This window comes from Lonchura striata, chromosome 1A (genome assembly GCF_050655825.1).
Source record: "Lonchura striata isolate lonStrDom1 chromosome 1A, ASM5065582v1, whole genome shotgun sequence".
NCBI classification, from domain to species: Eukaryota; Metazoa; Chordata; class Aves; order Passeriformes; family Estrildidae; genus Lonchura; species Lonchura striata.
This window is the reverse complement of record NC_140741.1, coordinates 52,010,513-52,034,813: the sequence shown is the minus strand read 5'-3', so window position 1 is coordinate 52,034,813 and position 24,301 is coordinate 52,010,513. Positions and strand designations below refer to the sequence as shown.

The following is a 24,301-nucleotide window of genomic DNA, read 5'->3' as shown; positions in this document are numbered from 1 at the left end:
GTCAGGTATTTTACACTGACAAACGTCAGAGACATTGTAGTGAGCTAGCTTATAGAGGCCAAAGTAGGAGCTTGTTACCTGCACTGAAGAAACACCCGTAATTCTCTGTTTCTAGAGATCTGATCTACAAAACAGGATTAGAAACCATACAGAATCTCAGTGTAACTCAGCAGCACTCTCCCTGCCTGCTGAGACTGGTACTAGCTGAACTACAGCATACCCTCCTGAACCACTCAGGATTTCTTGAGATTTTGAAGTGCTGCCACAGATTATGGCAGGCATCTGAGTTAATGGATCCATTAAAATCTGTTTTGCACTGGCTTTCCAGCCCTGCTAATGGAGAAAGGTACAGTTTTCTGAAGTGGGCTTCTCTCCATTACATGTGAGCCTGGGCATTGTCTCAGTCATGTATCAACTTCTGTTGCTTGACTACAGTACTCTCAGGACTTGAAAACTGTGGGTTTGTGCTTGAGCAAAAGTTACAGAGTTTTCAGTCATCTCAGGGGAAATGAGCCATCCAAACCTGTAGGATGTCCAAACGAGCTTCAAAAATCCATGAGCTTATTTTATACTCCACTGAAGAGAGAGGTGAATGTGTTTTGAATCCTGGATGCCTATCATTACCCCGATTAAAATATGGACAGAGTTTAGATAGCTCAAATATGACTTATGTTGCTCTGTGTGTCATGTTATCATTCTCTGAGAAGGATGGGAATTTCATGACCAGTTTACTTGACAGTGCTGTTAAGCTAAATAAACTTCTAATTGGGAACATTTTACCAACATAGTGATGGAGGTTGTAAATGTAACTGTTTTGAAGAAAATATCTGTGAGTAAAGACATTCAGTGCTCATGAATACTTGAATTAGTCTTTCTTGACTGACACTAAATCTGAAAGTAAAATCCAGTTACTGTTTCTTTGGATGAAATAAACTAGGTCAGGAAAAGCATTAGGAGCTTTTACATGTACAAAGATAATCATAACTAAAGACAACATAAAAGTTATTAGTCCTGGCAAATGGCTTCTACCATCCCATGACAGAATCCATCCCAAGACAAAAACATAATAAAGGAAAATCAAAATAATTCTTATGTTTTCTTCTCCTCTTGAGGGGTAGATTATTAAAGCCAGAAGGACCATAATGTTAGGATTTGGCAAGGTTTTGTCTCTCCATTGCCCAGTCTGTCTACAGTCTCACATTACTTATGACTTTGCTGAGTAAACATTTTCATTTTTTAGTAAAATATTACATTTGTTCCAACAATTGAATAGAACCTTCTTTCTTTCCAGAGCCACTGGAATCCACTGACATAGTGATTCCAGATTTTAATATAATATTGGACTTTGCTACAGCACTTTCTGAAAACCTTTAAGAGGTCACAGCTGCATTTAGAATCCAAATAAAATGAAATTGTGAAAGGCAAGTGTAACAGCATCTCTCTGTAACTTGAGCAGGTAGAAATGGCAGTTTTAATGGTAGATTTGTCTTCACTAAGTGCTGTTATCTGAGGGAAGAAGAGGTAATCTGTTTATAAATGAAAAACAGTCCTCAGAGCAGAAATCAGCATCTAGATCTGCCCTCATGCCTATGACCAGTGTACATACATGGGCTAAAAATGAGGACTCCTCTTGTCGCTTCTTCCCTGCCCAATCAGCACCAAATCCCAACCACTGTGAATAAGGTAATAGAATGATCTTATATCATCTCCACAGTAACCACTTGCCTGACAAATAGGGCATCTCTCTTCAAAGAGGGTACAGGTTTGAATCTCCCTGACTCACAGTCATTAACCATGGATACTCAGCAATTTGAAGAAATTACTAAAAAGAGTGCCTTCCATACATAGGTCAAGTTGAAAGCTTTTGAGCAGTTAATCTTCGCTGCATGACGTAGAGGTAATCCAGAATTAGAATGCAAATCCCTAGAGGGGATGGGGAGCAAATCCCATTGGCCAGGGAGACAGCTCCTCATAGCATGCCAATAGCTGTGAATTAGGGCCTAGCACATTCGTGTTCCTCGCTACTAGGCAAGTAATAGCTGTTTGCACTTACTCAGCAACTCAGCAACTCAATATTTATTTACAGCCTGATAGCTGAAGTTTATTGAAATTTCTAGGGTCCTACCTAGAATGGTAAGACCTTAAGACTACCTTTGCTCCCACAAGGGAGTGAGCAGATATCCCATTAAGGATCGGAAGAGAAAGAAAAACTATTTTTAATATACTGACTCTTTTGATCATAATTTCATTAGTATTTTGAGTTACTGCATATAGGTTTAGGCTTTTCCAGATGTTTTCCACAAAAAAATTATATTTATAAGTAATTAATGCCCAATTTGGTATAGTTATTGTCTCTCTACTTATTTTACTTACTTATTTACTTTTATGTTTACTTACATACTTATGTCTAGAGTATGTTTACATACTTACCCAAACAGTGTACTGAGGTTCCAGAGCACTGCAGTCTTTTGCAAATATATAGGAGCAATTCCCTGGGAAGTAGTAGTAGATGCCATCAAATGTTTCAAAATTATACTGTCCCCACGATTTGCAAATCCCATCTCGGTCCTTACCAGTGTTAGGTACTGGAGAGAACACACTGAGTTTACAAGAAGCATGGTCACCAAAAATTAGCAAGTACAAAAGATAAACTTATGCCTTCAACTTTAAATAAAGTCAGCAGTCATTTTAGTCTTAAGTCTGCAGTTTTAGCCATGTGCAATCATCATTAAGTTTTTATTTGCTTCAGTGGAGACATTTTAATTACAAGTAGAGGCAAGGGATTTAGATATTCTGCACATCCTGGAAGACAATTCTTGTTGATCCCTACACACAGGAGATTCCAGAAACTAGTGTATTTCAATAGTAGGTAATTTAATTTGCAATAAACCACTGCTTCTTAAAAGAAATGCGGTGGTTTTTGGTTTTTCATCTAACTTTAAAAAAAAAGCTGTCTGGCTACTGATATACTAAACTATAGTCTATTAGTTATATATCTATATATCATTAAGTACTAAAATGTAGGCATTTCTGATGTTGCTTTCTGTATGTCCCTAATGCGTAAAATTTTAATCGTTTTAACTGGCCAGATTTGAGTCCTGTTACAGAAGAATCACAAATATGCTGGTATCAGTATTTTTTCAAAATCTGTTTCCTAAATCTCCCTGAAACTTGACACTAAACTATTTTGGCCCAAAAAACGTACCAATTTGGCACCTGCTTCCTTGAGCCTGAAATATCTGACAGTCACAGTCACCTGCCTCTGTGCAGGCTGCTCCATTAAGGCATTCCTGAGGACATGAACCTGCAAAGAAGCATTCCAGCCTTTAAGTAGATGCAGTATTTTGCAAAGAGATTGAGAGATCTCAGTTAAATCTTTTTATTGTTAAATCATGAGCCACTATATTAGCTGAGAAAATTAATCAACAGCTATCTCCATTTTTTAATATATGCTTAATTTAATCCTTCATGTTCCTTAGTTAAAAGAGAAGCAAGGTTCTCATTTGGTTTGAGACTTATAAACTAACAAAAGAGCAAAAGGTCAACCTCCTCCAAGCAAACAAAAGGTCAAGTTCCCATGTAAAGAAATCAAATCCTAGTCCCACTGATCTCAAAATATACAGGACACAGATCATTCTAATTCACTAAATTCAGCATAATTTATACGTATATTCAGCTTCTTCCTCCTAAACATTACTGCAAGAGTACATTCAGTTTATGAACAAGCCAGAATATATATTTTAGAGTCAAAACTAGTCCTAAACAACCTTCCCCACATTCTAAAAAAAGTCAGCTAAAAGGTTATTTCTGCTTCAGAGATGACTGGAGTCAGGGACTTTAGGTTCCATGGGAATGGCTTGTTTTATGTTATAATTAGTAATTTTTTCCAAAAGCATTAAACAGTTTTATAGTCTGTTTGGTCTGAGGTCTATGACCTCCTTGTCATTTACTAATCATTCATTGAGGTGGGTCTAAATCATCATTCCCCAAAAGTGGAGAAGAAAGCTAGTCTCAAAGTCACCAGTTTTTGCAGATAGTTGCTTGCTTTCTTGAAATAGGATTAAAAGTCTACATACATATAAAAGCTTCCAATGTTGCTGGTGAAGATTTAAAAATCATTACAAAAGGTGAAAAGTAAATTAAATAAACAGGCCCTTCCACTCCCAGTGAAGCACAGCAAAACTGATAGTGACATAAATGGGAAAAAAAATGGGACCTTTACAGTAAAGGGACACAGAAGCTACCAGTGGTTAGGAATATCATCTGTCATTGTGAAAATTCCTTTCCATGCTTAGCTTTGAATTTTTTCCATTTAAGAACTGCTTTCCAAATATACATAGATACTCTGAAAATACCAACAAAGCAAAAACTATTGTTTCTATAACAAATCTTTTGCTGTTTTTAGAATTTTGAGCTGTAAAATTGCATATATTCATTTACATAATAAAATGCAAAAGAAGGCACGAGCCTTTTTTCCAAGGATATCAAAATTCCAATCAAAGTTGCATAGTGAACTTTTCTGTAAAACAATTTCTTGAGCCTGCTTTACATGTTTGTCCAATACTTAAATCATTACAAAAGCAGCTTCATGTTCATTGCCTTAGTACTCCTTTCACTTTGCACAACCAGTTATAAGCCTCTCTGATACAGCTACATCCTCTGACAAGGCCAGAAAAAAAGTGGCAGAAATTAAAAATTGTAATAGAACTAAACTTTAAAAAAAAAACAAAATCTCAAAAGATTGACTTCCTTAGCAGTTCAGATTTGGTTGTAAGGCCCTATTTTGAAAGTACAATTTTAACAGATTTTTTTTTTTTTTAATATTTAACATGGTTAAAATGAGAAAATGAGTCAGGACGGAGTTTTGTAGAGGCATAAAGAAGAGGGCTTCCACAGCCCATGGTAACACAGGGAAGGAAGGCAGCAGTTTCAGAGCTCTCTCCTCCTGCAGGTGAGGGGCACAGCACTGACCTCCTGGTGGACTCCTCATCAGGGCCCCATGATGCTGCAACTGAGAGGCAGATTTAACCTGTCAGAGAAACGTAAAAGCAAAATCAGGGTGTTTGTTGTTTACAAATTAATTGATAAAAGCCTGAGGCCTTGCAGTCAAACACTGAGTTGGAACTTTAAATACAGAAGAGCAATTTGCATCTCAAGCACAATCATAGGTGGTGCTGGAGGGATCAGCAGCCTGGGAAAGGGAAGCACAGTGGCTTTTAAGGAGACTGGGGAAAGATACAACTGCTATGTGAGATCACTACTGGCTTCTCATCTATGCCCTCCAGTTCCAGTGAATCACCAAGGTTCCACATGGGAAGTTTTTCATTTACATTTGGAAGGAAAAGGAAGGGGATAGAGTGCAATCTCCCTTTTTCACTTCACTCAAATACCCATAGCTGAAGAGGTCCCTCTATTGCTTCCACTCCCCTGATTCCTACTCCATGCTGCATCCAGATCATCCCATTATGGCCAATCTAGCTGCAATGGATTTTGTGTTCTCCTTGAGATCCTTCAGAATTGGTTCATCCCAAACAACAGAGAAAGCATATCTGCCTGACCTGCCTCCTGTTTAGTCACAGGGAGCCTGACACTATGAGGAAACCCTGCACCTGGCCCAGCACTCTGATATTGCAGCTCATCACATCACATTTTCCCTTCCAAGAACTGATCCCATTCCAGACTGAAAGTACCCTGGGGCTTCTGCCTCCACTAGTCTGACTGGAAAGTTTACCAGAATTGAAGTGCTGAGTACTTAAATATTTCCTACTTACATTTATTCGTGGCCAGTATAAATCCCTTCCTTTATAAATCTGTTCCTTTTTGCTTAAATAGCTCTTCTTTCCTCTGTGTGTTATTTATTTCTTATCTGATGTTCTATGAAAAAACAGTTACCTTTCTGCAGTCCCCACAGACTTAAGTGCCAGCCTTCAGCTGCACAACTAAGAAATTTTTGGTCTTTTCCTGTAAGCTAATTTCTTTCTTCCCTACTGACTCCACTCATTCTCCACATCTCTAGTTTGAACTGATGGATCTCAAGTTAACAACACTGTGCAAGGAACATTTTAGGGTTAGTCTTGCCAACACCTCTTACAGTTCCCTTTTCCAAATGGAAATATGTTGTGGGATGCTTCCAAGTAGTACAATCTGTTTAAAAATCAACCTGAAATAGATTTCATTGATGCACCACCTGGAAGGCCCTCTGCACCAAAATTATTCCTGGTGCCCATGGTCCATTGCTAGCTGCAGAGGGTCCCTTCCCTTTCTGCACAACAAGACCCATTCCCATATTTTCTGATAGTGACTCCAAGCCACCCGCCTCACAAAAGCTGCTTTTGGCCTTTGCGTCATTTTGCAGAACGTGCTTGGTGCAACAGCACTTCCCTGCTGAGGGCCCTCCAAGGACACCTCCAGTCCTGCTTCTCTCAGAGTCTTAATTTCCCTCAGTGCAGCATTTCACACCAGCTGCCTTCTGTAGCGGCACACAGATCTCAAAGGTCTTGGAGAAAATCACCTCTGGTTCAGCCACAGGCTCCCTGGAACACCCTGAGGTGGGACCGCCTCTGGCTTCCTGCCTACCCCCTTCAAAGGGGTTATAACCCTTGGCTGGGCTCCATAGCCCAAGTGTGTACAAGTGGGGGAACAAGATTCCTCCATTTAGGATTGAATTTCAGCACAACATTGCTGGGATGCAGCACTGAGGCAGCGTGGGGCCAGGGTGATGGGAGCCAGGGCTGGGACGGAGCCGCCAGGGCACTATGTCCAGGAAGGAGCCTTGCCAGTGGCGCAGCCATTGTGCCTCTCACAAACACAAAAACAAACACAAACAGCTTTCCAGGTCCTGTTCACCCCCACAAAAGACAGAGACGCCCCGGGTTTATTTCCCATGGTGTGTGTCAGTCGGCTCGGCAGGTCAGTCATCCACTGGGTGCTTTGCTGAGGAAGAATGAAGGCATTAGGCCATGGCTCCGGTGGGGTGAGCAGGTGGGGAGTAGCTGCTCCTCCTCACTGTCCTCCTGTTACCACAGCCCATCTCCCCACAAAGGGTCATTTGTAAGGATGCAAAGGCCCAGAGCAGAAAAGGGAGGAGGGTTTCCCCACCCTCCTGCTTTTGGAGGTATAACCTACCTCGGCTGTTACAAGATCTCTTTTCTGTCGAGTTGCATTAGACTCAGTTCTGGAAGAAAACAAAAAGGATCTTGTATTATCAAAGGTCCCTGGAGCAACCTGAATAAGCAAGTCCCCAGAGAGAAGTGTTTCTCTCTGATTACCATCACTTTATCAAAGAGGTCTTTCTTAGGTTAACATTTAAAAAGGTGATTTTTTTTTTTTTTGTCAGTGTCTCATTTTACAGAATTGGGCAGCTCTCCAATCTCTGCTTGGACAGGGAGGTACCTGGAGCTTTGGGGAGACATAAATAGGCAAAACAGACTTACACAACAGGATACAAAATTGTAAAGCAGCTTCATATTTACTTCATGTGGCATGTCAGTGGCTACAAGTTCCCCAGTGTGTTGCTTGAATATACTCTGATGGTACTTTTGATAGCAAGAGATGAGTCTCCAGCTGGAGCCAACTTTAATTTGTGATTAAGTTTAGAAACAAGGGCATCAAACTATAAAACACACTTAGTTGTATCAACACTTCATGATGGCATATCATTTGACATGCCTGTGTGTCCACTAGATGTATTAGAAATCATAAGACACACAAAGCTACGTCCAACTTGATGCTTCCATTGAAATTGATGGCATAGATCCCATTTAATTCAATGGGATCAGGAACATTGCCTAGTTTGGGTTTTGTTTGGATTTCAGCTTCTATGTGAAAATTAGTATTCAAAATGTTTATTTTAAGGCTGTACCGCACTTACTTCTCTGTGCTTCAAATAGCAGCTAGGATTTTATCATGCAGTTAAAACTGTAGATGGATACTCATTTAATGTATTTTTCCAGTCATGAAATCATGATCTCATGCTGCTTTCATTCCATTATTCCTCTAAGCTTTCTCGAGACCATAGAAGTATCATTTTTCATAAGGACTTCCATTTTTCAAACTGAGAACCCATGCCCATTACATAAATACTTGGGAAAGAGTTGTAAACATTCTGAAAGTGTGTTCTACATCCAATCTACATGTAGATGACATTTTACACATTGTATTCAAGGCTATATTTTACTTTCTAACTTGCACTGCATTGCATTTGCTCAATAAAAACTTACCTCAAAGTTCTTCTCAAAAGAGGAGGCTTGCAATAAGATCCTGTCAATTAAAAAATCTCAAAGTTAAACATTTTTTTCTATAGCATCACTCTGCCCTTGGCAAGCAATGTCAAGTTTAAAACAACATTATTGAATTTTAGGGTTTAACAATCCTGAGTTTTCCAGGGCACCTTTGTACAAACTCTGTATCCAAGGAATGTAGCACTTTATGCACTCCTTCCTAACAATTTGATTCTCTCACACAGTCTTTACCTGCAGGTTTTCATGGCTGTTGTTCTGGTATGCGCTACCATGAAGAAGTAAAAAGAGTTCATAGTTCTTTAGAGGCTCAGAACAAAAAAATAGAACAGGTAAACAGGTAAAACAGAACAGGTACTCAGAGCTTTCCAGAATCAAACCTTCAGAGTTAAAATACTTTTCTGACTGTTGCTTAGAAGACTGAATTGCAAATAATTTTAAATGAGTCCATGCTTAAAACAAGCCAGCAAATAAACAAAATCAAACAAAACTACAAAAAAACTTTTAATATTATATTAGAAATCTTTATAATTGTAGCAAGGAAACTATATATAAGATCCAGTTACATTACATAGAAAGTAAGAAAATTTCTATAACTAGAAGGGCAATTATCTACCCTAGCAGTCTAAAAATGTTTAAACAAACTGCAGGTGTAGTCATCAAATAAAATCTTACCTCATTGAAAACCATTAAATGCTACTCATCTGACAATAATAGCAAGAAAGGCAAGAAAGTTAGACTTTGTTAATAAATAATTGTTTTCTAACCAATTCAGATGTAAAAAATGACTCTTAAAAAATTTATATTTTAGTTTCGACACCTGTGAGAGAGAATGGTGATATATACTTGTTTAAATTGCATTTAAAAATTCCAGCAAGGTCAAAAAAAATAATGATAGAAAAATAACTAGCTGTAATATTAAAATATTTAGAAAAAGTTTGTAAAAATTAGTATTACTACAAAAAATATAATAAAATTCTTACCTTGCAAAGTGGACAGCAGTGAATGAAGCAAGAATATACTCCATGGTATCATTAAACTGTGCTTTCCTACAATGTTCATTTCAGTATAAGTTGGAAAAAGGTAATTTATCGAAATTAAGGGCTTTGATTATAGGGCATCTTACAATTGTGTATTTCTACAGTGTGTTTAAATCCTTCAGAGGTTAGATAATTGGACTCATTACTTTAAAGAATGCAATGTAAAAGAGGAAAAGAGCAGGAGACATCAAGCTTGGTAGCTACATGCAGCTTCAGGAGCTTTGCGAGTACAACTTCCTGGCTGCATGTGTCTCATTAGCAATGCATGGGAGCTCCTCAGCACAGCCTGTATTAGTTACACTTCCACCAGACCTGCGAGTATTACTCCCCTGTTGATTTGAATTGGCCCTTTATAACACAGCAGACAATGACAGAAATGTTGCCATGTCATGGTGGTTTGAGAGATCCTTCTGTCGTCACACACCTTTGTGCGCACTGAGGCTTGAGCTGAGGGCTATTCTCTACTCCTTAGTACAGCAACATTTTTTTGCAAGATCCTGAAATAATACCACTGTATAATTATAACTACATGGTTTTACATATTAACATATTAATGTTTTTTCTCTGTCCTGAAAGGAGAGAGATGGACTTCTGTTAAATAATATATCTGGCTTTTAAAGAATATTCTGGATGCTTTTCTGGATATAGTTTGCCTATAGCACAAAAGAAGGATTCTCAGAGGATAACTATATTTTAGTTTTAATAAAACATGTTATGAAAACTTCATATTAGGAAAAAGGAGAAAGAAGTTGACAGGGCCAAAGGGTTTAATTTCTATTTTTCATTAAAATATAAAACGACAATTTTACAAAAATTAAAAATTATGTTTTAAAATAAAAGTCTCTTACCTGCTTTGCCATAATGTAAACAGAATCATCAAAAAGCACAGCTTTAAAAACACTTATAATGCTACTTGAAATTGTTGCTGCTCATTTTATTTTGCAAAGCCTATCTTTAGCCTATTTTTCATTCTTCCTAAGAGGTGCTTTGTGAGACCCTCTGAGCATGCTACAGAAGCCGTGGTTGGACCCAAATAAAATTCAGAAGCTGATGGCTTCTCTTGGGTAAAAAGTTCTCCCATCCTTTCTTCCAGCTCTTTCTCTTTCCTGTTCCCCATATGGACAAGAGAAAGCAAATGAAAACTCAGCCTCTGCAAGCATGGACAAGGACAAAACCCTGTGTCCACAGAGCAGCCAACAGCACTGGTGAAGGTTTGGGGTCACTGATGGTGCAAGGGTACTTATTGGAAACTGATGCATAACACTACTACATACCCTGTGTGGAGTATTTAAGAACTATTTTTATTACTATTGGATCTGAGAAGCTGACACTTCCATAGTTGCATTTCAAGGGAGTTTGTTGCTTTGTTTTTACCTCTATGGGAGTAGCTATGGTCTGTTCCAATGGATTGGCTGTTTGTCTGCAGCTGGACTGCATATCTCAGCTCAGCTGCACCTGCTGTATGTGCACCTGCAGTATGATCCAAAACAACTCCACACCACAAACAGAAGCAAAAAAAGTGAATTCTTAGGCCATATGGAAACATTGATATAGTCACTCACAGAATTTTAACTCTTATGCGAGAACTTACAGAAAATAGACTTTCAAGACTGATCTCAAGATGAAATGAAACCAAGCATTACGTCTTCCAAATTCCATTACTAGTCTCTCTATTATTTTACTGTCAAGCTAAGTCTGGTTTAGAAACTCTTGAAAACTCAAGCTCCTTTTAGAAATCTGATCTGGTATTCCTCCCTTTCTCAAGAGTGTATTTCTCATTATGCTTCATATGCAGTTTCACAGCTAAATTAATGTAATATTAATAGAAATGAACTTTTTTTGGTTTAAAAGGGGAAAGAAAAGCTATCCAAAATAGCACTTATGTGAGTTTTGTTTGGTTTTGGAATTTTGTAAACAATTTTTCTATAGCGAAGTTGGTATATGCAGTATTTCACAGTTTTTTAACTTTTAATATTTAAAAATAGTCCAAGCCTTATTATCTGCAAAGGAATTTTGTAAGAGTTAAAGCAATAGGCTTCATAAAGTTTAGACATTTCAGCCCAAGGCAAGGTAGGAAACAGCAAAGTCCCAAGCATGTTAAGGATGTCAGCTAAAGAAAAATAATTACTCAACCAAGTACTCTGAACTGTAACTCAGAAGAGCATATTAAGAGAGAGATTAAAAATTCAAATCAAATTATATCAAGGTAACAACATGTTATTATCTACACAAGTATTAGAATACTCCCCGACTGGCACTTCTGAAAAACTTGGAAAAAAAAGCACTAGAAAATAATTGCTTTTGTAAGAAAACAAGCACAATACAGAACACACTTGTCCACACTTTAAAAATGTCAGTGTTACATTTTTAAGTTAGATTTTTTTTCTTCAAAAATAAAATGTAAACGTTTAAGTGGTAATATATTTGTACATTGAAGTAAAAAGAAAAAAATCTCCAAATTTTCCAACATAATGTTTGAGACTACTTAAATTTATATACACATCACAATGCTCATCAGGATAACAAAAAATGGATAAAGAAATAACTGCCTTCTGTGCCATGGGCACAAGCTTACCCTGGTTTGAAAGTGGGTCCACTGTCATTGTCAACAAAACATGGTATTTTTAATGAAGAATTCAAGTGAGGCTGCATTTTATTGTGCACAGATAATCTTCCTAAGGATTAACACTGGTGAACCTAATGAAAGAGCTGAGGTGAGGGGCATTTCTTCTTTTCTGAGAACCATCTCCCAGGCTGCTCAAGAACCTTCTTAATGGTTTGAAGATCAAACTCTTACTATTTCTCTGGGGATGTGTTTCTCTGGCCAGAGTGGATGCTCAATGACAAGTGCTTGATTATCATCCCTGCACCCAGAACAGGAGGAAACATTTTTGCAAACACCGTCAAACTTTACAGTGGTTACAGTTTCCCAATGAAGTTAAGCCCTCTAGTGGGTGACTAGTAAGCAACCTCAGAAAAAAAAATATCTTCAGCCATCCAGACAGACAGCAGCCCACTTCTACAAACATTTCTCATTTAGAAAATAAGTGTGTGGGAATGACATCACTCTGCAGGATTAACATGGCATTTTTATAGGATCAGAGTTCCATTCAGAAAGCATTTTTATTACGTTTAGAGTCTTCTGGTTGAAGAAATGACATGCAGATATCTCTGAATATATTAGTAGCAATGCAAGTTTTATTTTCAGCCTTTCCACAAAATAATAGCTAACAATAATCCCCAATTGTTACAAGCTGTTCTGTGACCAGAAGATTCATCAGGCTTCCTCGTAACTGTGAAATCCACCTCTAAGGTTACTGGCATCAGGTATTCCATCTCCCCCTGCCTCATTAATTTTCACCACCACAACTTTGCATCATCTCTTTTCCCCTCCATCCCACAGATCTAACAGCCAGACAAGAATCAGTTTTGGACAAGCCACAGCATAGGGTATTTATGTGCCAACTGGCAGGCCAGGAAGCATCTCCTAAGCAATGAGTGAGCCATTGCTTTTCAAACAGCCAAACAACTAGAGATTTATTTTCCTTCAGCTGAAGCTAATTAACATCAAGACTCAGGTTTTCACAAAACTCATAGGAATTCAAGTGATCAAACTCAACTCTGCATAGCATCTTTTCCTTGGAAAACCTAGCCAGGAGGATGAGCGTGGCAGCTTAGAGAGCAGGAAAGGGGGACTGAGGAAAGCAGACCATGCATCTCACCAGACAGGAGCCTGAGATGGAGTATCCAATTTGCTTTGTGTAAAACCAAGTAACACAGGTATGTGAATTGGTGATAGAACATACAAGTCTCTCTGCTTCAACAGGAGCATGCGAGGTTTGAATATAAGCATTGCACTTCTATTCATATTACAGAATGCAATTATTTCATGGCAGAAACTGGTAGCTAAAATGGGGAGATGGATGCGAAATTCCCTTTTTAGAAGGAATTTGTTTGCTGCACATTTAACTCTTGAATAACTGTGAGGATAACTTTAATACCCTTCTACTGAAAAAGCAGACCTCATGACAAATGCTTAACATTAATAAAAAGCTGTAAGCAACGTTTTATTAAACTACAGTGAAAGAGTGGATTTTACTATTCATTCCAATTCCCCAACACACAAGGGAAGCTGGTTTGTGTTGACTAAGTACACTGAAAAAAAATTCCCATTAAGCAAATTAGCTTGAGATTTTTAAATGTTGGGCTTTTCAAGCATGTTCTAAGGTACTCCTATGACAATTCCAGTACTGCCATACAAGCATACACAGACATTAAAATACCAGGCTTGGAGAGCAATACAGCAGTAGTCTCCAGTATTTCTTCTAGTTCCACTCCAAACTGGCTTACAAACACAGCAAACAGCTCAGGGCTGTACTCACTCCAGTTGGGTCAGTTTGTACCCACAGCCTCACTCCGTAATTTGCATCTCTTCCAAAGGACAGAATGAGTCTTTTTAAGACTATTGTTGGCCCATCCCACATTTACTCAGAATTTACTTTTCGTCCTTGGGTAAATGGACAGGATCTGAAACGTCTACATTTAATATGCACATCTTGTAGCCAAATTTTTGAAAATCACTTTCCAACTCACTTTTTTCACCCTTTCGTCCTCCAAGGCTTTCAAATTGCCTCACCTAGCTCGTAACATAAGCAGTTACCCCCTCTTGGCTTGTAACGTGTGAACATGTGGTTGAAGGATTAATCACTCAGACTTAATCTTAAAACACAAAATCCTTGATCTATTTTTACAAAACACTATATTTAAATATTTTAAGTTTCCTAATTTAGATGTATTAGTCCAGGATTCAGTTGCTGCATTATCTGGTAATGCAAGAGTTCAACATATCTCCCTCCTTTGCCCCGTAATTATTTTGGTTTTGGCAACATTAACTATCAGAAGAGTAAAGACTGAAATGGCCCATGAACCACTGTGTTGCATGTGCCTGCCAATCCAGGATGTGAGCCTTCTTTATGTTTGGATAACCACACATTCCTCAAAAGAAAGTTTTTCTTTACTTCTAAAACCCTACCTATCAGAATTACTATGAAAGGATAAAAAAAAGAACTGCCATTAATGCACTGATTTTACTGTAATACAAATCCCTTTGTGTATCAATCTTAACACACAGTGAAAAAATCTATTTACCCATCCAAGAAAAGGCAATTTAGAAACATGAAAAATTATCAAATTCTTTCTGTTTATTGACTGCCACATGATTAGACGCCAATTTTAACGGTAAGACTTCTGGTAGCGTGCACGAGCACCAGGCCCTCCAAATTTCTTGGATTCACAACGACGAGGATCTGCAACAAGCAGAGTCCTATCATACTGGATTAGAATATCCTTGATCTCTTTCTTGGAAGCTTCATCAACGTCTGTTTAAAAATAAAAAAAATCTTTTGTTTAAGCTGTTTCACATGGAACAAATCCATATTAATACTTTTTGCAATAAAACAACCAAAAGCCATACATTTCCATGTAAAGCTAACAAAACAATCAGTTACTTACATTTTTGATAGTAAGCCACCAAAGCTTTGGAAATAGCTTGACGGATAGCTGTTAAACAAAGATAAAAGATCAGTTAACGACTGCAAATCTATTTAAAATATAAACACGAAGTGCCAGTTATCTGAGAAATATGCTATTTTGTTCACTGCCAAATTGCCCTTTCATCCCTTAGTATCCCCTCCCACATAGTCCACGTGACCCTTACTTTGGCAAACCTTAAGAAATCTGTGCCAAGAGGCCACCCACAGTTCATCTGTTGATTTGACAGCTGCCAGCTAGCCAAGAAATTGCACAAGTGCTCTCTGATCACTTTCTCTCCCAAGTACAAATGTAGGTTCATTTTCTATCTACAAGTAGTCAACTTTCAAAATCTTTAGAAACACAGTTCTCTGAAATGTCTATACTTTTCATCAAAGATAAAATTGATACTGTGTTGAAAGACTAAGGATGCAAAAGGGACAACAAGATGGTCTGAGTGCTAGAACACGGCAATACAAACTAGCACAGTAACAGTAACCAGAACTGTGAGGATGTTGTTACACTTATCTGTCAAAACATTAACATCAAGATTTTGATGAAAATATCAATGTTCTGAAAAATAAATGGTATTGAGTTTGGGCCTGAAATTTGCCTAGTTTTAATGCAGCCTCAGCTCCACTTTACTAACTACGTTGAAATTAAGAGCAGAACAAATCTATCTTTTGCAAAGATGACCTCTTAGGAACAGCTAATGCAAATATATGCCCAGCCTTCCCTGCAAGGGGAAAACTGCCTAGCTTTGCTCATACTGCAAAGACGCTTCTGAGCAACATGGAAATATCCAACTAAGGATATAATTTCTAAGGCTAAACCACTCCTAAAATCTTTGTGCTCAGCTGCATTTAAACTATTCTCTCACTTCACAAGGTAAAGGTAGTTCCTGTGCATTTAGTCAAAACTTCATTTTGCTTTACTCAGCTTTTTCTGTTACAGCTTTGAACATAAAATATAATCAACATGCCCTTATGAGAAACTACATTTGCACAGTGGAGAAAGAACAGTTTGGCCAGTCACTATTCCAAACTTAAGCCTCTTAAAGATGTAGCTGCATTGGGTATGTCTGAGATGATTTTCCTGTGACATAGCCAGGACAACTGATATCCAAACTGACCAGAAGGCATATTCCATACCAGAGGATGTCTGCTCAGCAGTAAAACCAAAGGAAAAGCAACTGCTATAGCTATTGAGGCCTCACTTCCTGGGAAGTAGCTTAACATTGCCTGCGGATGGAAGCCTTTAGTTTTCCTTTGCTTCAGTGCACAGCCTTTATTTTTGCTTTATTAATCTGCATTCATCTTGACCCACAAGAGTTTTCCATCTTATTTTCTCCCCTTCCCCATCAGGATAAGGAGATGAGTGATACAGCAGCTTGGTGAACATTGGGCATCCAGCCAGAGTCAACTCGCCACAGTGGCTTTACCCATTCCAGCCCACACCAGAAATCCCACCAAAAACCTTACCATAGATTTGTGCTACGTGGCCACCACCCTTCACACGGACTCTGATGTCAACACCAGCAAACCGTTCCTTCCCCAGGAGGAGGACAGGTTCAAGCAGCTGGGAAACGAAACACAAAGAAAATTCATTTGCAATAAGGGTCAGAGCTCGTAGTAGCTTTACCGAATGCGATGTTATTGAATCCTGTGAAAAATGGAGCCTTGATTTTAAAAGGAAACACCCAGGTCAAGTACACCTCTAGCAGAGTTCTTTGACATCTACTAGTGCTTTCATGTTTTCTGAAGTCTTCGGTTTATTTAAGTTTCAAATATCTTAGCAGCAAACCATATATACATGGGAATTAAGAGAAATAACTAGAATGCCATAACTATATATAAAAATAAAGTCAAATTCATTAAAAGTGAAGACCCGATAGTTTCTAGGTAGTTTTCTTCACTACTTATACTTTATAGTTACAGATTCTGTCAGCATTGTTCAGCACCTATTGTATAAACTTCTAAATAACCTTTTTAAAATGAGGGCTTTAAGTCACCAATTTCAGTTTAGAAAGTGGGTAGGAAGTGCAAAGAATACTTCACATTAAATGAAACCTGTTAAGCAAAACCCCCCATCACAGAAGTGAAGTTTACCGTATTTTCATAATAGCATTTGTATTTCAGGTTAGCAACCAAAAATTTGGTACTTTCAGTAGGACAGGCCACTTGTCTCCAGTGTGAAGCAATTATATGTATAAAAAGGGATGCAGGGCAGAAGCTGGATGGATGCTTACTTTATACTGCAGAGTTCTGGGCTCAATCATTTCCAGAGGTCTTCCATTAACTTTAATGAGGCCATTCCCTCTCTTGCAGTGGGCAACAGCCGTTGCAGTTTTCTAAAAATCCAAACATGTATTAACACAGCGTTTTATTTTCGCACAAGCAGCAGGAACTTCAATTTCATTTTAAAAATCGAGCAGTCTTAGTCTTAGACTAACACAAAACAGTATCTCTCCCTACACCTCCAGGTACAATCACAGTATTACAACAGAATCTTAATAAGTTTCAGTGTTTGATTTAGACTTACAAGACTTAATTGTATACGAAGGAAAAACCCTCCGTGCTACAATACCGTAGTTTTGTGGCTCATTTTCTCACGAGATTGGTACCGTGAATTATTCGAGACGCAGCATTCCATCCAACAGGGCGAACTTTACCTTCCCGACACCGCCTCACAACGTGCCCCTCAGATTCCGACACTGATAAGCCAGGCCGCTGTGGGCTGGGGCGACTCCGGTGAGAGACCACCCAGAGCCATCCCCGAGAGGAGCAAAGCCTCCCCCACAGCCCCGCAGCGCACCAGGGACGCGGCGTGCTCCGGCAGCCACGGAGCGGGCACGTGGGCTGCCCGGTGGGCCCCATCCCCCGGCCGAGCCCCGCCGCACGACCCCGCCGAGGAGCCACGGCGAGAACGCCGAGCGCGCACGGCCCGAAGGCGCGGGCCAGCCCGGCAGCGAGGAGCAGATGGGGCAGGCCGCCATGCCCGCGCCTCACCTTTCGTCCGAAGACCTGGACGCTCTGCAGGGGGCCCTTGGCCGGCATGGCTGTTCCTGCAAGAGAGAGGCAGCGGCGTGAGCGCGGCGTGAGCGCGGCGTGAGCGCGGCGGGCGGGCGCGGCCGGAGCGGCCCGGCACTCACCCGTCCTCGGCGGCGGCTCCGCGGAAAGGCCGCACGGGGCTTCCTGCCCGCGCATCAGGGGCGCCGCGCCGCAAAGCGCCACGCCAGCGCTTCCGGCAGCGCGACAGAGCACGGCCGGCTCGGGCCCTGCTGGCGCGCTTTGCGGCAGCGCGAGGGACCCGAGGCGGGCGGGGCGGGACCGGGGGAGCGGGGCAGGGAGCGGGGCAGGGAGAGCGGGCGGCTGGCGGGAGCGGGGCAGGGAGAGCCCGGGCGGGGCAGGGAGAGCCCGGGCGGGGCAGGGAGAGCGAGCGGCTGGCGGGAGCGGGGCAGGGAGAGCCCGGGCGGGGCAGGGAGCGGGGCAGGGAGAGCCCGAGCGGGGCAGGGAGCGGGGCAGGGAGAGCCCGGGCGGGGCAGGGACAGCGGGCGGCTGGCGGGAGCTCTGCCCTCTGACACCGCAGTGCACTTTGCTGGGTCCCGGTCACAAAGCGGAACCAGGTGGGCTTCTGCTGTAAGGAGAACTAAACGGTGCCAAGGCGGAGAGGCTTACAGTCGCTCTTTGAACCTCCTGGAGATGCAACAGGACAAACTCCGTGGCTTTTATAACTGGCAAACTGGAGAAGAGGAAGCAGTAAACCCTGTATTCGCTTCTAGCACTGTACACTGACACATTCAGAAACTGCTTTATACCCACTTAAATACTCAGTGATGGTTATTTTTAAGATCAAGTCGGAGTTCTCTTTAGATTTCGTGCACTCAAAGAACCCCATCAAATATCTTCTGTCTCAATTTTTTTCTTGTTTCGTAAAGCATGGAATTTAAGTCACTCTCAGACTGAAAATATTTTACTTCTAACGCGGTAGTATTTAGTATGCAAGATTTTCTAGAAGGATAAAAGAAGAATCTGTTCATGAAGCGAGGTCACGCTTCTTAGACATTTTAAATGATATAGATTTAAATTACTATGATGATTAGAAAGTTGACTGCTCAAATGAAACAATCAGTTCCTTTGTCTTTGGACAGGATTTAAATAGTGAACATTAGTCATCAGTCATGTGAGGATTTAAACAAGCACTTAGCTTTATACAATTTGAGTGATTAGTTCTGTTCAAATGAATAGGACTGTGCAGAACGTGTAAGATTTAGCACATCTCAAACCCTCAATTGTACAAAGCTTTAACCATGTGATCCAAAAAGTGATTTTTTTTTAAGGCTGTTTCCTAAGGAACAGTGTTTATGCAGTCACACAGGTCTATCTTCCAGTCTTTCCCTATCATAGGAGGAAGGGGAATGATCACCTCCTTGTTGGCCAGTTTCAGTTCTTGAAGATGAGTGGAAATTTCAGAGCCAATACAAGTTTTACATGTTTGGTGAAAACAGGTGGCTCAGCATGAGAGAGATCTTTAACTTGCACAATGAAAGCAGCGGCAGGAGCTGGAATATTGAGGCATAATAAAATCTTTATTTAGGTGAAAAAGAGAAAACATAATACCTAATTAACCCAGATAGACAAAAAGGTTCAGGTAGGACTCATGATCAACCCAAAAGTGAGCCATTAGTAATTCAGTTTTGTTGGGTATCCAGGAACTATAAAAGAAAAAGAAAGCAACTCTAAATCTGTTTCCTGTGTGTGCATTATCTAAGGTCTGCTACTGAAAACCTCTGTTTTAATATGAAGTATACCATTAAATAGGTATCTTTAACATGTATAAAACTTACATTTTGGGAGCATGTGTCCTTAGGTCCTTTAAAATTCATCCTCATTTGGGTGTTCATCTGCTGCACTTCATCTTCTGGAACTGAAAACAATCATCCTGGAGGAGCCTGTGTGAAAACCAGTGATGTACCTACATATATGTATCTTTCTGCCTTCCATTAGCAAAAGAAGACAATAACCAGCATATAGTGATAAGTTTGCCTGGAAGATAAGGTTAAAGGCTTTGTGCTGCTTGTTCCCTTTGCTTTCTACCATAAAAACAGGAATAAGAGCTAAGAGGTTGTAGGCTGTAACATTGTAAGAGTTAATTGGAACATGAATAGCACAAAACAAGCAAAAAAAAAAAAAAAACAAAAGTATACCAGAATGGAAAAGAAAGCCCTCAGGTAAGATACTATAATTTTACAAAAAGTCCTAGCACTAACAATATCCCTATTTAGTTTTACTGAGCACAGAGTACTTTAAAATGGTAATGTATCTCAGATTTCAAAAGGAATACATGGTAAGAATCTGCAAGCACCACTTACAAACTCTTGTATTCATTTCCTTTTTATTTGTGAAATAATTGCACCTGTGGAATGTAAGGCATTTTTTTGGTGGCCTTCTTTCTTTTTGTTAGCCTGATTTTGCACCAGTGTGAGGACTCCTATAGGGAATAATCAGACCCAGAGAAATTAAGGCATATTTGCTGGTAAACCACTCTTAGCAGAAAGAGCATCTCATAAAAAGCTGGCAGGTTTGTACTTATGTACATATAGGGCATTTTATTATTTCCTAATAGAAGGAAAACTATTTGGATTTTACTAAAATGTAAGTACTTTATTTCACAGTCATTCTAGTAATTCTACATGGATGGTGTGTTGTGCATCTTTATAGCAACAGGATTCTTACAACTACTAAATCTTTTACATGGGCATTTAGTGAGGCTTTAAGGGAATGAGAGTCTCACGACCTGACCTCCTCCATTGGGGCTGCTTTGACCTCATTGCAGGCTATGATGTAAGGTGCTGCTGTGACCTGCTCATCTCCCACAGACCAGCCACATGCAGTGCTGCTCTCTCAGTTTTCTGGAAACAGTGAGGATATGGCAGCAGGATGTAGCATTGTAAGGAATGTCTCTGACAGCATCTCCAGTTGTTTATTCACTTTGTGACAGGAGCACAAACCTTGTGAATATAACTTGGCTCCACAGGGAGGAGGGCTGGAAGGGAATGGCAGGAGGTGGACAGAGGTGAGCTGAACAGAGCCAGTGAGTTGGGCTGAGGAGAGCAGCAATGAATCTTTCTTTGGAAATTTGTCAGTGTAGAGCAGTCCAAAACCTGCAGTACAAAACCTGTGGACTCACTGTCCACCAGCACTGTCGAGCTGATCCAGCACAACCCATGAATTTTAAATTTAAGCATATTTATTACTTGAATGCTCAAAGTTTATTTGGCAACACGAGTCAAATATATTAAAGATTTTTGTGACTTACATCCTTGCATGGGGTTTATTTTTTGGGGGATTTAATGTAGTTTGGAATTTAAAACAGCAAGTGACTGGACTTCCATATTAAATCATTGGTTCTCCGCTCAGATCTTGTCCTCTTTGAAATCAAATTCACATGTAAGTTCAGAAGGTAAACATTCAAAGAGGACGGCATTTTAGCTTTCACTTAATACAGAATTATGTAGCTGCCAAGAGTGTAAGGCAACAAAGAGTCAAGGTCAGTATGTTAACAAGGCCAGCTGTAATGTGGCTCTAAATTTCCTTGTGTTTAAAAAGGAAATAAAATGCTCTCAGTGGAAAAATAATGGGAGAAATAGTGAGATTATCTTCCTCATGTATTATCTAAAACATTAATAGAAAGGTAAGAGCTATGGCAAAATACAATCAGTTACTTATACATATATTGTCATGGGAAATAAAATTATTGTGAAAGTAAAGGAACATTTAGGGGAAATACAAATAAACATTCTTCTACATAGTCCATAATCACATTTTAAAAGATACACACCTTCTACCAAAATGTCCCAATTTGCAATTGATTGTACTTTGTAGGATTTTGTGTGGTTTTTTAGCAGAGTGGATAATTTTAACTAGGGAACAGAGTTGTTTGGATTTCATACATGATAAACAAAGCAAATTCTCTGACGTTTTTACTTCAGACAGCAAAATCATCTCTTCAGAAGGCAGTGTTGGTCTTGTACAGTTTTGTATCTTTTGAAAATTAGTGGATTCCTTCACTAGGAAGTATGAAGTATTTCAGAAGGAAGATACTGACATCCCTTTTTGATGGCAGATTTGATAAGCTGAAAAGTCTGGGATACCAGAATATAGTTCTCATGTTACAGTTTGCAACTGATTCAGTATAAAGTGTAATTAGCTAATGGATCCCATTATTTCTGAGGCTTGCTTTTCACAGATTGTATTAATCCAGGCAGCAGCTGAAGAGTTTTCTAAACTCAATTAGTGCAAGAATGCTGTGGCCAATGGAAAAATGTTTGATGCATGCCAGAAAACAAATCTTCCCAGCTCTTGGAAATATGTTCTGAAAACAAATATAGATCACACAAGATTTTCATAGTAATAAATATTTTTTTTCCTAAAAATATAAAATTTTAAGCAAAATTTTTTGTTTAATTATCCTTCTCAAATAAAGCTCTGTAGCATAAGTTCTGGAACATAAGGATATGGGTTATCCTGATTGGTGTGAATACTGTCTCCCATTCATAGGTTAAAAGTGTTAATCTTGCATTGAGATTGGAAACATGAAATGATTTGTAATGTAGAAATTGATGCAGTGATAGGCTCATTCACACTGAAATTCAATGCATGTAAATAATTAGCAGTACAGTAATTTACTTAGGACCAGGCTTAGCATTGCTACTTGGGAAAAATCACAATTAATGATTGTCTTGACTTTCATTCTGAATGAATAGGCTAGGTTTTCAGTACAATAAACAATAGAAATACAAAGCCATCTTGTATCTGAACATACAGACAAAGAATAAGGCTCATTGTTTCAGCTCTGTTACCTGGCTTGTTGCTGAAATCTGAAAAAAGTTGTGACTTAAATTTGCAACATGCATCCTATTTAAAATGGCTGGAAATTTGTATAATCAGTTAGCACACTAACTTTCCAGATGGAAAGGTATGGCTCATTTTAGAATCTGTCTATATGATAGAGGCTAAAATTGAATGATCTAGGATTTAGACTTGGAAGATATGGTGGATCTCTCTTGCAGCATACAAGGCTTTAGTGAAATCTATTAACAGCAAGTTAGAATTACTTAAAACTCTTCTCCTCAGCATTCACAGAAGCTGCTTTTAAGTATGTATGTGTGAGCTCACACACTCACACTTTTGTATGTCAACAGGAATCAAAGCTGCAAAAATCTGACCTGGCAACAGCCCAGCACCCTCAAGCTACACTAATAAGCAAAGAAGTAAATAGAATCACATACATGAAACAATTTATTTTTTTTAGAACAGAACAGTATCTCCAAGCTTCCTGCTGTATTTTGCTGCCCCTGGAGGCTGCTTCTCAGTTTACTTCCCATTTTTAGAAACTAAACACAGCAGGGTCCAGTGGGATCCAGCTGCCCTCTCTCAACTCTTCTGTAGAAAGAGAAGTCCTGGGTCTTAGTTTCTGCAGGGCTATTTGGATCCTTTCTACTTTCTTATATTAAAGAAATACAAGGAAGAGTGACTGTAGAAATAGACACATTTTCACACTTAAAATACAAGCTTTTTGCTCCAGGTGGCTTAATTATGTTCAGATTGCAAATACAGTACTGCACTCCATAATCTATAGGTCTATACTTCTTTAAATCACACATTTGACATAATACATAAAGTTGCTGACTTCTAATAGATAAAAAGGTGAAATCATTGTTATCAACTACAGAAAAATATACAACATTTACTTTGCTGAAACATCAGTCATTGTTTAGAGCAGAAAGATATGGGTTTCTATGAAGTTATATTAATATCTACTGAGGTAATTTCTATTTCTGATTTTGAATGTTTGTTGTTTCAAGTGAAACATTTTCCATTGCCTGTGGTAAGAGAGCAGATTAGGCAGAAGTATCAGAGCTCATGAACTGTTGTGTACTTATTGACCTATCAGAGAACTGAGACATTTTCTTTAGAAACTGGAGCAGTTGAACTCTAAAGGAGAATGAACCCTTTTGGCAAGGCTTTCTAAGGGCTCTGGATGGAAAATCTTGTGTTTATGAAACAGAGAGAGCAAGCAGAAACATAGTGACTGTTCAGCTTGTAGAATTAAGGGAAAATAATAACATATTTTATTCACACAGAGCTGAACACAGCTAGCTGCATGCTAGGAGTCATGGAATTGTCAAGCACAGCAGAATACCTGTCTGGTGTAGGATTGACAAAGTGGTTGTTGCCAATTACCAGCTGTAGCTCTTGAACTGAAACAATTCTCAATGCTTTGTTACATGTTAGTAGTTGATGCATTTTAAAGTAACCTATCCATCCTCACCTAGCCCTTTATTCATAGACCACAGAGAAGTCATAGGGTCTGGTATCTCCAAATGATTCTTCTGTAGTTCATTCCTCCACTGTTCCCAAGAGAATCTAGCCCATAATATCTACACACTAGGAGATCTGCACAGTTCACAGAAACACAAACACATGCAGTATT

At 39.3% G+C, this 24,301-nt stretch overlaps 2 protein-coding genes across 2 annotated transcripts in view; both read right to left on the bottom strand.

Moving 5' to 3' along the window:
- OTOGL (otogelin like) overlaps window positions 1-13,323 on the bottom strand; it is a 94,844-nt gene extending 81,521 nt beyond the window's left edge. The window contains exons 1-6 of the mRNA XM_085569748.1: window positions 9,221-13,323; window positions 8,220-8,259; window positions 7,126-7,174; window positions 4,753-5,029; window positions 3,206-3,304; window positions 2,431-2,585 (exon numbers count right to left, since the gene is read on the bottom strand). Coding sequence (XP_085425874.1) covers window positions 2,431-2,585; window positions 3,206-3,304; window positions 4,753-5,029; window positions 7,126-7,174; window positions 8,220-8,259; window positions 9,221-9,299 — 699 coding nt within the window. The 5' untranslated portion in view covers window positions 9,300-13,323. The remainder of the gene's footprint in view (window positions 1-2,430; window positions 2,586-3,205; window positions 3,305-4,752; window positions 5,030-7,125; window positions 7,175-8,219; window positions 8,260-9,220) is intronic.
- A 1,135-nt stretch (window positions 13,324-14,458) lies between these two features.
- On the bottom strand, window positions 14,459-18,013 carry RPS16 (ribosomal protein S16). Its single transcript, XM_021528059.4, has 6 exons — window positions 17,958-18,013; window positions 17,815-17,870; window positions 17,055-17,156; window positions 16,288-16,384; window positions 14,789-14,836; window positions 14,459-14,655 (listed from the first exon to the last, which is right to left on the bottom strand). The coding sequence occupies exons 1-6, from the start codon at window positions 18,010-18,012 to the stop codon at window positions 14,510-14,512; spliced, it is 504 nt and encodes a 167-aa protein (XP_021383734.1). The 5' UTR covers window position 18,013; the 3' UTR covers window positions 14,459-14,509.
- Between the last annotated feature and the right edge of the window lie 6,288 nt (window positions 18,014-24,301).

Coding starts and splice junctions, on each gene's coding strand:
- RPS16 (XM_021528059.4), bottom strand. CDS start 18,012: ATGCGCGGGCAGGAAGCCCCGTGCGGCCTTTCCGCGGAGCCGCCGCCG. Junction 17,157..17,814: donor TCCAGGTCTTCGGACGAAAG/GTGAGGCGCGGG, acceptor TTGGATTTTTAG/AAAACTGCAACGGCTGTTGC. Junction 14,837..16,287: donor CCACGTAGCACAAATCTATG/GTAAGGTTTTTG, acceptor TTTGTTTAACAG/CTATCCGTCAAGCTATTTCC.